The following is a 12,402-nucleotide window of genomic DNA, read 5'->3' as shown; positions in this document are numbered from 1 at the left end:
CATTAACTTCGCATCATCTGCAAACAAGGACACTTCTGAGTCTATCCCTTCCATTATGTCATTCACATATACCAAGAACAGCACAGGTCCTAGGACTGACCCCTGTGGAACCCCGCTTGTCACAGGCGCCCACTCTGACACCTCGTCATGTACCATGACTCGTTGTTGCCTCCCTGTCAGGTATTCTCTGATCCATTGCAGTGCCTTTTCTGTTATGTGTGCCTGATCCTTTAGCTTTTGCAGTAACCTCTTGTGAGGAACTGTGTCGGAGGCCTTCTTGCAGTCCAAAAAAATGCAGTCGATCCACCCGTCTCTCTCTTGTCTTACTTCTGTCACCTTGTCATAAAACTCTAGTAGGTTCGTGACACAGGATTTTCCCTCCCTGAAACCGTGCTGGTTGTCAATTATACACTTGTTTCTTTCCAGGTGCTCCACCACTCTCCTCCTGATGATCTTCTCCACGACCTTGCATACTATACACGTTAGTGATACAGGTCTGTAGTTTAGTGCCTCATGTCTGTCTCCCTTTTTAAAAATTGGGACTACATTTGCCATCTTCCATACCTCGGGGAGTTGCCCAGTTTCAAATGATGTGTTGAAGATCTTTGTTAATGGTACACACAACATCTCTGCTCCCTCTTTAAGGACCCACGGAGAGATGTTGTCTGGTCCCACCACCTTTGAGGTGTCAAGTTCGCATAGCAGCTTCTTCACCTCCTCCTTGGTTATATGTACCTCATCCAGCACTTGCTGGTGCACCCCCCTGCTCTGATTTCCTGGAGTCCTACTGGTTTCCACTGTAAATGCTTCTTTAAATCTCGTGTTGAGCTCCTGACATACCTCCCGGTCGTTTCTTGTGAATTCCCCATCACCTTTCCTCAGTCTGATTACCTGGTCCTTGACTGTTGTTTTCCTCCTGATGTGGCTGTACAACAGCTTCGGGTCAGTCTTGACTTTCGATGCTATGTCATTTTCGTATTGCCGCTGAGCCTCCCTTCTTATCTGTGCATATTCGTTTCTGGCTCTTCGGCTAATTTCTTTATTTTCCTGAGTTCTCTGTCTTCTGTACCTTTTCCATTCTCTAGTACACCTAGTTTTTGCCTCCCTACACATTTGGGTGAACCAAGGACTCATTCTGTTCTTCCCATTATTTCTGTTTCCCTTGGGAACAAACCTCTCCTCTGCCTCCTTGCATTTTGTTGCCACATAGTCCATCATTTCTTGTACTGTTTTTCCTGTCAGTTCCCTCTCCCAATGAATGTCTTGAAAGAAGTTCCTCAAGCCTGAGTAGTTCCCCCTTTTGTAATTTGGTTTTTCCCACCCTATTCCTGCTGCTCTCTCCACTTGGAGCTCAACTATGTAGTCGAAGCACAGAACCACATGATCCCTAGCTCCCAGGGGCCTTTCATACATGATATCCTCGATGTCAAAACTACTCAAGGTGAATACAAGGTCCAGTCTTGCTGGTTCATCCTCTCCTCTCTCTCTGGTAGTGTCTCTAACATGTTGATGCATGAGGTTTTCCAGTACCACATCCATCATCTTGGCTCTCCATGTTTCGGGACCCCCATGGGGCTCCAGGTTTTTCCAGTCAATCTCCTTGTGATTGAAATCACCCATAACTAGTAACTTTGCTCCCCCCATGTGTGCTCTCCTGGCCACCTCGGCTAGTGTGTCGACCATTGCTCTGTTGCTCTCATCGTATTCTTCTCTTGGCCTCCTGCAGTTCTGTGGTGGGTTGTACATTACTGCAATTATCACCTTATGTCCCTCAGACTGGATTGTTCCTGCTAAGTAGTCCCTTTCGCCCGTGCCGTCCATTCCTTCCATTTTCTCAAACCCTCACTGGTTTTTAATGAGCAGTGCAACTCCTCCTCCCCCTCTCCTCCCTCTGTCTTTCCTGAGGATTTGATATCCGGATGGAAAGATTGAATCTGTTATTATTCTGGTGAGTTTTGTTTCTGTGAGTGCTATTATGTCTGGGGATGTCTCCTTGATTCTTTCGTTCCACTCCTCATACTTATTTGTTATTCCATCTGCATTTGTTTACCACACCTTCAACTTCTTTTCTAAGATTGTGGTCTGGGAGGTGTATTGGGGTTGGGGAAGTGGGAGACCTGATAAGGAACTATGGGTGGTTGCTGTGGGGGTGGAGTTTGTAATGCAGTGGGTGGGGGCATTGGATGTGGCATGGGTGTTTTGGTTTAGAGTGTTTGGTTGCACTGGGGTTGACCTGGTTGGGAGGCTTCTATAGGAAGTTGTGAGGGAGGCTGTATTTGATCTTCCTGTGTTTGGGATCTCCTGTGTGTGTGTGTGTGTGTGTGTGTGTGTGTGTGTGTGTGTGTGTGTGTGTGTGTAATTTTGTGTGGAATTATGTGTGGGTTTATTATGTACTGAAAGGTAGGTGGCTTGTGTGTTGTAAAAATGCTTTCAAATGAGCTGATGTAGGTAACAGCTCTTAGCTTGCCAATAAAGTTAGGAATCCTTAACCTGTAAATAGCTGTCAATAAAGCTAGGGATCCTTAACCTTGTCAAACCCTGTGTAAAAAAAAAAAAAAAAAAAAAAAATATCTCAGTGGTCCTTGGCTGCCCACAACTTCTTGTGACCTGACCCCCAACCTCCTGGGACTTGACCGGCACGTACTTACAGTGTGTACTCACCTATTTGTACTCACCTATTTGTGGTTGCAGGGGTTGAGTCTTAGCTCCTGGCCCCACCTCTTCACCGGTTGCTACTGGGCCCTCTCTCTCCCCGCTCCATGAGCTTTATCAAACCTCGTCTTAAATCTGTGTATGGTTCCTGCCTCCACTACGTCATTTTCTAGGCTATTCCACTGCCTGACAACTCTATGACTGAAGAAATACTTCCTAATATCTCTCTGAGTCATTTGTGTCTTCAACTTCCCATTGTGGAATCTTGTTTCTGTGTCCCCTCCCTGGAACATCCTGTCTTTGTCCACCTTGTCTATTCCATGCAGTATTTTATATGTCGTTATCATGTCTCCCCTGACCCTCCTGTCCTCCAGTGTCGTCAGGCCGATTTCCCTTAATCTTTCTTCATAGGGCATTCTCCTTAGCTCTGGAACTAACCTTGTCGCAAACCTTTGTACTTTCTCTAGTTTCTTGACGTGCTTTATCAAGTGCGGGTTCCAAACAGGTGCTACATACTCCAGTATGGGCCTGACATACACGGTGTACAGTGTCTTGAACGATTCCTTACTAAGGTATCGGAATGCTGTTCTCAGGTTTGCCAGGCGCCCATATGCTGCAGCAGTTATCTGGTTGATGTGTGCTTCCGGAGACATGCTCGGTGTTATACTCACCCCAAAATCTTTCTCCTTGAGTGAGGTTTGCAGTCTTTGGCCACCTAGCCTATACTCTGTGGTCTTCTGTGCCCTTCCCCTATCTTCATGACTTTGCATTTGGCAGGATTAAATTCGAGAAGCCTTTTGCTGGACCAGGTGTCCAGTCTGTCCAGGTCTCTTTGAAGTCCTGCCTGGTCCTCATCTGATTTAATTCTCCTCATTAACTTCACATCATCTGCAAACAGGGACACTTCTGAGTCTAACCCTTCCATCATGTCGTTCACATATACCAAAAATAGCACTGGTCCTAGGACCGACCCCTGTGGGACCCCGCTCGTCACAGGTGCCCACTGTGATACATCATTACGTACCATGACTCGTTGTTGCCTCCCTGTCAGGTATTCTCTGATCCATTGCAGTGCCCTTCCTGTTATATGCGCCTGATGCTCTAGCTTCTGCACTAATCTCTTGTGAGGAACTGTGTCAAAGCCCTTCCTGCAGTCCAAGAAGATGCAATCAACCCACTACTCTCTCTCGTGTCTTACTTCTGTTATTTTATCATAAAACTCCAGAAGGTTTGTGACACAGGATTTGCCTTCCATGAATCCGTGCTGGTTGGCGTTTGTACTCTTGTTCCATTCCAGGTGCTCCACCACTCTCCTCCTGTGTACTCACCTATTTATACTCACCTATTTGTGGTTGCAGGGGTCGAGTCACAGCTCCTGGTCCCACCTCTTCGCTGATTGCTACTAGGTCCTCTCTCTCCCTGCCCCATGAGCTCTATCATACCTCGGATTAAACTATGTATGGTTCCCGCCTCCACTACGTCACTTTCTAGGCTATTCCACGGCCTGACTACTCTATGACTGAAGAAATACTTCCTAACATCCCTTTGATTCATCTGAGTCTTCAACTTCCAATTGTGACCTCTTGTGTCTGTGTCCCTTCTCTGGAACATCCCGTCTTTGTCCACCTTGTCTATTCCGCGCAGTATTTTATATGTCGTTATCATGTCTCCTCTGACCCTCCTGTCCTCCAGTGTCGTCAGGCCGATTTCTCTCAACCTTTCTTCGTAGGACAATCCCCGTAGCTCTGGGACTAGTCTTGCTGCAAACCTTTGCACTTTCTCTAATTTCTTGACGTGCTTGACTAGGTGTGGATTCCAAACTGGTGCTGCATACTCCAGTATGGGCCTGACGTAAATGGTATACAGAGTCTTAAACGAATCCTTACTGAGGTATCGGAACGCTATCCGTAGGTTTGCTAGGCGCCCGTATGCTGCAGCAGTTATCTGATTGATGTGCGCCTCAGGAGATATGATCGGTGTTATACTCACCCCCAGATCTTTTTCCTTGAGTGAGGTTTGCAGTCTTTGGCCATCTAAACTATATTGTGTCTGCGGTCTTCTTTGCCCTTCCCCAATCTTCATGACTTTGCATTTGGCAGGGTTAAATTCAAGGAGCCAGTTGCTGGACCAGGCTTGTAGCCTGTCCAGGTCTCTTTGTAGTCCTGCCTGATCCTCATCCGATTTGATTCTTCTCATTAACTTCACATCATCTGCAAACAAGGACACTTCTGAGTCTATCCCTTCCGTTATGTCGTTCGCATATACCAAGAACAGCACTGGTCCTAGGACTGACCCCTGTACTCACCTAGTTGAGGTTGCGGGGGTCGAGTCCGAGCTCCTGGCCCCGCCTCTTCACTGATCGCTACTAAGTCACTCTCCCTGAGCCGTGAGCTTTATCATACCTCTGCTTAAAGCTATGTATGGATCCTGCCTCCACTACATCGCTTCCCAAACTATTCCACTTACTGACTACTCTGTGGCTGAAGAAATACTTCCTAACATCCCTGTGATTCATCTGTGTCTTCAGCTTCCAACTGTGTCCCCTTGTTACTGTGTCCAATCTCTGGAACATCCTGTCTTTGTCCACCTTGTCAATTCCTCTCAGTATTTTGTATGTCGTTATCATGTCCCCCCTATCTCTCCTGTCCTCCAGTGTCGTCAGGTTGATTTCCCTTAACCTCTCCTCGTAGGACATACCTCTTAGCTCTGGGACTAGTCTTGTTGCAAACCTTTACACTTTCTCTAGTTTCTTCACGTGCTTGGCTAGGTGTGGGTTCCAAACTGGTGCCGCATACTCCAATATGGACCTAACGTACACGGTGTACAGGGTCCTGAACGATTCCTTATTAAGATGTCGGAATGCTGTTCTGAGGTTTGCCAGGCGCCCATATGCTGCAGCAGTTATTTGGTTGATGTGCGCTTCAGGAGATGTGCCTGGTGTTATACTCACCCCAAGATCTTTTTCCTTGAGTGAGGTTTGTAGTCTCTGACCCCCTAGACTGTACTCCGTCTGCGGCCTTCTTTGCCCTTCCCCAATCTTCATGACTTTGCACTTGGTGGGATTGAACTCCAGGAGCCAATTGCTGGACCAGGTCTGCAGCCTGTCCAGATCCCTTTGTAGTTCTGCCTGGTCTTCGATAGAGTGAATTCTTCTCATCAACTTCACGTCATCTGCAAACAGGGACACCTCAGAGTCTATTCCTTCCGTCATGTCGTTCACAAATACCAGAAACAGCACTGGTCCTAGGACTGACCCCTGCGGGACCCCGCTGGTCACAGGTGCCCACTGTGACACCTCGCCACGTACCATGACTCGCTGTTGTCTTCCTGACAAGTATTCCCTGATCCATTGTAGTGCCTTCCCTGTTATCACTGCTTGGTCCTCCAGTTTTTGCACCAATCTCTTGTGTGGAACTGTGTCAAACGCCTTCTTGCAGTCCAAGAAAATGCAATCCACCCACCCCTCTCTCTCTTGTCTTACTGCTGTGTGTGTGTGTGTGTGTGTGTGTGTGTGTGTGAGTGTGTGTGTGTGCGCGCGCGCGTGTGTATGTGTCAATAAATACACAAATAAATAAATAATAATTTATTCCACCAAGGTGTTTGATCACTAAAGAAGACTCACATATTCATCTTATCAAGAAACCTGAGAAATATTATAAAATTGTGGTTTGTGGATTACAAATTCATTGATACAATCTCTGAGGCAGATTTAAAATTATGTACAAGAGGAGAGATTAATAAATTAAGGAATAAACATAGAGGAGTATAATGTAAGAAATGACGAACCAAGAACACTGCTTTATGGGCAGAGACGAGTCATACTACATTACACAATTATTCAACAGTAACTAGCTTTTACACAAGAAGTAGTTACATCCCGATTTGCTACATAACTTAAAAAGGAAAGCTCCCGCAGCCCCAAGTTTGCTGCAAAACATTTCTAAGTTCCTCCTCCCCCCAAGGACACCTGGGAAACGCTTTGTTACACGTAGGGTGTCCTGGGACCCCCGCGTCCTCGAGGAAGATGGTGGTGTTGTAGGAGTCCAGCGTCTCCGCATTGTTGGAGAAAAGCTGGAGGAGTACATTCTCCTCTGCGGAAAGTGTATCTGTCTGGTTGTTGTGTAGGTGACACAAGAGCTTCAGTACACAGCCCTCAGTGTCCATGTCTATGACTGCTGACACCAGCATCTTCTGCGCCTCCTCCACCTCCTGCAGCCCCGTCGGGAGAGCTCGGTCGTGGCGCCGCCTGTACGGGTGGTAGAAATAGGTCGCCTGCCCCTTTTCTATACGATAGTCTTGCAGGAGCTTGTACCCAATAAGTGCAATACCCTGCAAAACAACAATGGAGAGCATGTCAGTGTTGTCATGCAACTCGAATTCTCTTACATATCTAATTCATGTTCGTTTACGCTAATAAATACATACATTTTAATCTGTATTTATTATGTATTAATAAATATTTTTATCGCATTGGCTGGAAACGTGATCATTGAACTGCAACAACACTTAAACCTGAGCTGAGAGTGAGCTGTGTAGCAGCTACAACAACCTGAGCTGAGAGTGAGCTGTGTAGCAGCTACAACAACCTGAGCTGAGAGTGAGCTGTGTAGCAGCTACAACAACCTGAGCTGAGAGTGAGCTGTGTAGCAGCTACAACAACCTGAGCTGAGAGTGAGCTGTGTAGCAGCTACAACAACCTGAGCTGAGAGTGAGCTGTGTAGCAGCTACAACAACCTGAGCTGAGAGTGAGCTGTGTAGCAGCTACAACAACCTGAGCTGAGAGTGAGCTGTGTAGCAGCTACAACAACCTGAGCTGAGAGTGAGCTGTGTAGCAGCTACAACAACCTGAGCTGAGAGTGAGCTGTGTAGCAGCTACAACAACCTGAGCTGAGAGTGAGCTGTGTAGCAGCTACAACAACCTGAGCTGAGAGTGAGCTGTATAGCAGCTACAACAACCTGACCTGAGAGTGAGCTGTATAGCAGCTACAACAACCTGAGCTGAGAGTGAGCTGTATAGCAGCTACAACAACCTGACCTGAGAGTGAGCTGTATAGCAGCTACAACAACCTGAGCTGAGAGTGAGCTGTGTAGCAGCTACAACAACCTGAGCTGAGAGTGAGCTGTGTAGCAGCTACAACAACCTGAGCTGAGAGTGAGCTGTGTAGCAGCTACAACAACCTGAGCTGAGAGTGAGCTGTGTAGCAGCTACAACAACCTGAGCTGAGAGTGAGCTGTATAGCAGCTACAACAACCTGAGCTGAGAGTGAGCTGTGTAGCAGCTACAACAACCTGAGCTGAGAGTGAGCTGTGTAGCAGCTACAACAACCTGAGCTGAGAGTGAGCTGTGTAGCAGCTACAACATCCTGAGCTGAGAGTGAGCTGTATAGCAGCTACAACAACCTGAGCTGAGAGTGAGCTGTATAGCAGCTACAACATCCTGAGCTGAGAGTGAGCTGTACAGCAGCTACAACAACCTGAGCTGAGAGTGAGCTGTATAGCAGCTACAACATCCTGAGCTGAGAGTGAGCTGTATAACAGCTACAACAACCTGAGCTGAGAGTGAGCTGTATAGCAGCTACAACAACCTGAGCTGAGAGTGAGCTGTATAGCAGCTACAACAACCTGAGCTGAGAGTGAGCTGTATAGCAGCTACAACAACCTGAGCTGAGAGTGAGCTGTATAGCAGCTACAACAACCTGAGCTGAGAGTGAGCTGTATAACAGCTACAACAACCTGAGCTGAGAGTGAGCTGTATAGCAGCTACAACATCCTGAGCTGAGAGTGAGCTGTATAACAGCTACAACATCCTGAGCTGAGAGTGAGCTGTATAGCAGCTACAACAACCTGAGCTGAGAGTGAGCTGTATAGCAGCTACAACAACCTGAGCTGAGAGTGAGCTGTATAGCAGCTACAACAACCTCAAAATAACAAATCACAATACAATGTCCGAAATATGGTAGTTAACCTTCAGTACATATTAAATATGAAAACAGAACGACGTTTCTGTGCGTCTTGGACCGAAACATTATTCATCTTTCAGTTTCAGGTTTGTTATGAAGAGAGACGAGGTCTTACCTTGAGACTCCAGAGACCAGCCAAGATTACAGGACCGTTGCCCACAGTTTGTTTACCCCATGGCAGCACATATCCATCATCTACACCTATGAGTCCCATCAACACTCCCAGAACGCACGCTACACGCAAGCGCGTACCCAGGAAGCATGTGAGGCGCATATCAGACGCACCGGGATGATGTTTGGAGATAAGTTCTTAACACTTCCTGCAGAGAGGAACGATAAAAATGTCACCATTTTGATACTACTACTACTACTACTAGTACTACTACTACTACTACTACTACTACTAGTACTACTACTACTACTACTACGTATAGGAAAAAGGCGAGAGGCAGTAGGAAGAATATACGTGGGTATAGCAGCGTTGATAGATGGCATCAAGAATATACGTGGGTATAGCAGCGTTGATAGATGGCATCAAGAATATACGTGGGTATAGCAGCGGGGATAGATGACATCAAGAGAGGAATGTTAGAATAGATGGAGATGTAGATAAATTTTTCAGAGAACCGATAAGTTGATAAATTACGCACATGAGCAACACTTGGGTATCTTTACTGGGGAAACGTTTCGCCAGACAGTGGCTTCATCAGTCCAATACAAAGAAGAATGTTGAAGATCAAAAGGGGTTTGAGGTAATCAGTCCCTCGGCCTGGAGTCGACGTAATCAGTTCATTAATTTTGATAAGAATGCAGCATATGAGTGTAGAAGAGGCTTGTATACTGCAGAGAGGTGAGGTGAAGCAGTCGTAGGCGGTGTCACACTGGACAAATCCACAGGTGGAAGTAGGTGATGACCTACTTCCACCTTTGGAGTTGTCAACGATGACACCACCTACGACTGCTGCACACACACTAGTGTCTCACACACTACTAGTGTCTCTCACTACCAGTGTCTCTTACACACAACCAGTGTCTCTTACTACCAGTGTCTCTCACACACTACTAGTGTCTCTCACTACAAGTGTCTCTTACACACTACCAGTGTCTCTTACACACTACCAGTGTCTCTCACGCACTACTAGTGTCTCTCACTACCAGTGTCTCTTACACACAACCAGTGTCTCTCACTACCAGTGTCTCTCACGCACTACTAGGGTCTCTCACTACCAGTGTCTCTTACACACTACCAGTGTCTCTCACACACTACTAGTGTCCCTCACTACCAGTGTCTCTTACACACTACCAGTGTCTCTCACACACTACCAGTGTCTCTCACGCACTACTAGGGTCTCTCACTACCAGTGTCTCTTACACACTACCAGTGTCTCTCACACACTACTAGTGTCTCTCACTACCAGTGTCTCTTACACACTACCAGTGTCTCTTACACACTACCAGTGTCTCTCACACACTACTAGGGTCGCTCACTACCAGTGTCTCTTACACACTACCAGTGTCTCTTACACACTACCAGTGTCTCTTACGCAGTACTAGTGTCTCTCACTACCAGTGTCTCTTACACACTACCAGTGTCTCTCACACACTACTAGTGTCTCTCACTACCAGTGTCTCTTACACACTACCAGTCTCTCTCACACACTATTAGTCTCTCTCACTACCAGTATCTCTTACACACTACCAGTGTCTCTTACACACTACCAGTGTCTCTCACAGACTACTAGGGTCTCTCACTACCAGTGTCTTTTACACACTACCAGTGTCTCTCACACACTATTAGTCTCTCTCACTACCAGTATCTCTTACACACTACCAGTGTCTCTTACACACTACCAGTGTCTCTCACAGACTACTAGGGTCTCTCACTACCAGTGTCACTTACACACTACCAGTGTCTCTCACACACTACTAGTGTCCCTCACTACCAGTGTCTCTTACACACTAGCATTGTCTCTCACACACTACCAGTGTCTCTCACAGTCGAGAAGACTTCAAGATGTATATGTTAATAGAGGGGCCACTGATATATCAGATCACTTTTAAGTTGTAGCTACAGTGAGAGTAAAAGGTAGATGGGATACAAGGAAAATGGAAGCAGCAGGTAAGAGAGAGGTGAAGGTTTATATACTAAAGGAGGAGGCAGTTAGGGTAAGATGTAAACAATTATTGGAGGATAGATGGGCTAGTGAGACTATAGGCAATGGGGTTGAATAAGTATGGGGTAGGTTTAAGAATGTAGTGTTAGAGTGTTCAGCAGAAGTTTGTGGTTACAGGAAAGTGGGTGCGGGAGGGAAGAGGAGCGACTGGTGGAATGATGATGTAAAGAGATGTAAGGGAGAAAAAGTTAGCATATGAGAGTTTTTTTAAAAAGTAGAAATGATGCAAGGAGGGAGGAGTATATGGAGAGAAAAAGAGAGGTTAAGAGAGTGTGAAGCAATGTAAAAAGAGAGCAAATGAGAGAGAGGGTGAGATGTTATCAACAAATTTTGTTGAAAATAAGAAAAAGTTTTGGAGTGAGATTAATAAGTAGAGGAAGCATAGGGAACGAATGGATTTGACAGTTAAAAATAGGAGAGGAGAGTTATTAAATGGAGAGTTAGAGGTATCGGGAAGATGGAGGGAATTTTGAGGAATTGTTAAATGTTGATGAAGATAGGGAAGCTGTGATTTCGTGTATAGGGCAAGGAGGAATAACATCTTATAGGAGTGAGGAATATATTCTTGACCGATGATGAACAGTTACTTGCAGCTTTAAAGACCCTTGTATAGTCTTGAGGTTTTAAATCACATTAAGTAACCAACCAGCCTCTGAAACAAGTGTGTATCAGTTCTCTTATAATGGATGCAGGTGACGACGTCAGCAACTCTGGACGCGTCCTCTTCCATGTCATTAATGACGGTTACATGAAGAGCTTGTTATGCAAGACGTGCCATGAATGACGGTCACATGGAGGCAGTGTTGTGCATGTTTCATTACTGACCTCCGTCCTAGCTGGGTCAGCAGGTAAGAATCTGGATCTCTCTGGCAGCCTCGATCACTGTCCTGTTTGTTCAGCAGTCACCAGGTCAACACTTTACTTCCTGAATGACTTAAACTCTCTACTCTGTAATGATCTCCTTCATCCTATGACCTGTATATTAGTTTATTATGTGCCATTACTTCCCATTATTTAGCAAAGAAATATTAGGAGGCATTCACCCTCTCTAATAATAATAATCATAAAATTATTATCGTTATTAAAATGTTAATATTAGAAGAAATAGATGTATCATAGATGTTGACAATAAAAAAAAATCAGTGACAATGCGTGTTAACGTGATAAGTTTTCTTCATCCCTGATACAGTTGTATTAGGTGTGAAGAACACTTCAAGGCTACTTTAGTTTACTGACTGATATGAGTGATATGAGACATGGTAGATACCTGAGGACTGGGGAGTGATGTGAGGGTGTGAGCGCGTGTCTGCAGGAGATGAGACTCACAAAGAGGTCATCACCAGTATATATACTACTGACCCAGGGTGATGCTGGACATGGGATGACAGTACACTCGCTCGTATGTGGAACACCACCACTGCTGCCTTCCACTGACCACCGCAACTACGAATATATGTACGGTTTGTATAACAGTGTCACCATCTCTGCCTTTCTTCATGTCATAAATATGATAACGGTATACAACACCAACAAGTTGATAAGACACGTGCAACAGCTGGGTATCTTTACTTCGAAACGTTTCAGAGTAGGCTTCTTCAGTCGAATACAGAGGAGGT

General features: G+C 45.7%; 1 protein-coding gene across 1 annotated transcript; it reads right to left on the bottom strand.

Moving 5' to 3' along the window:
- Positions 1-6,256: 6,256 nt before the first annotated feature.
- LOC128706105 (uncharacterized) lies at positions 6,257-12,151 on the bottom strand. Its single transcript, XM_053801129.2, has 3 exons — positions 12,054-12,151; positions 8,728-8,932; positions 6,257-6,981 (listed from the first exon to the last, which is right to left on the bottom strand). Exons 2-3 carry the CDS (start codon positions 8,884-8,886, stop codon positions 6,547-6,549), a joined length of 594 nt encoding a protein of 197 aa, XP_053657104.2. The 5' UTR covers positions 8,887-8,932; positions 12,054-12,151; the 3' UTR covers positions 6,257-6,546.
- Between the last annotated feature and the right edge of the window lie 251 nt (positions 12,152-12,402).

This window comes from Cherax quadricarinatus, unplaced genomic scaffold (genome assembly GCF_038502225.1).
Source record: "Cherax quadricarinatus isolate ZL_2023a unplaced genomic scaffold, ASM3850222v1 Contig282, whole genome shotgun sequence".
NCBI lineage: Eukaryota > Metazoa > Arthropoda > Malacostraca > Decapoda > Parastacidae > Cherax > Cherax quadricarinatus.
This window is presented reverse-complemented; position numbering and strand designations above follow the sequence as displayed.

Bases quoted from the DNA above. Each gene is read 5' to 3' on its own strand.
- LOC128706105 (XM_053801129.2), bottom strand. From the start codon at position 8,886: ATGCGCCTCACATGCTTCCTGGGTACGCGCTTGCGTGTAGCGTGCGTT. The intron at 6,982-8,727 runs GTAAGACCTCGT...GTTGTTTTGCAG, and splicing joins CTGGTCTCTGGAGTCTCAAG to GGTATTGCACTTATTGGGTA.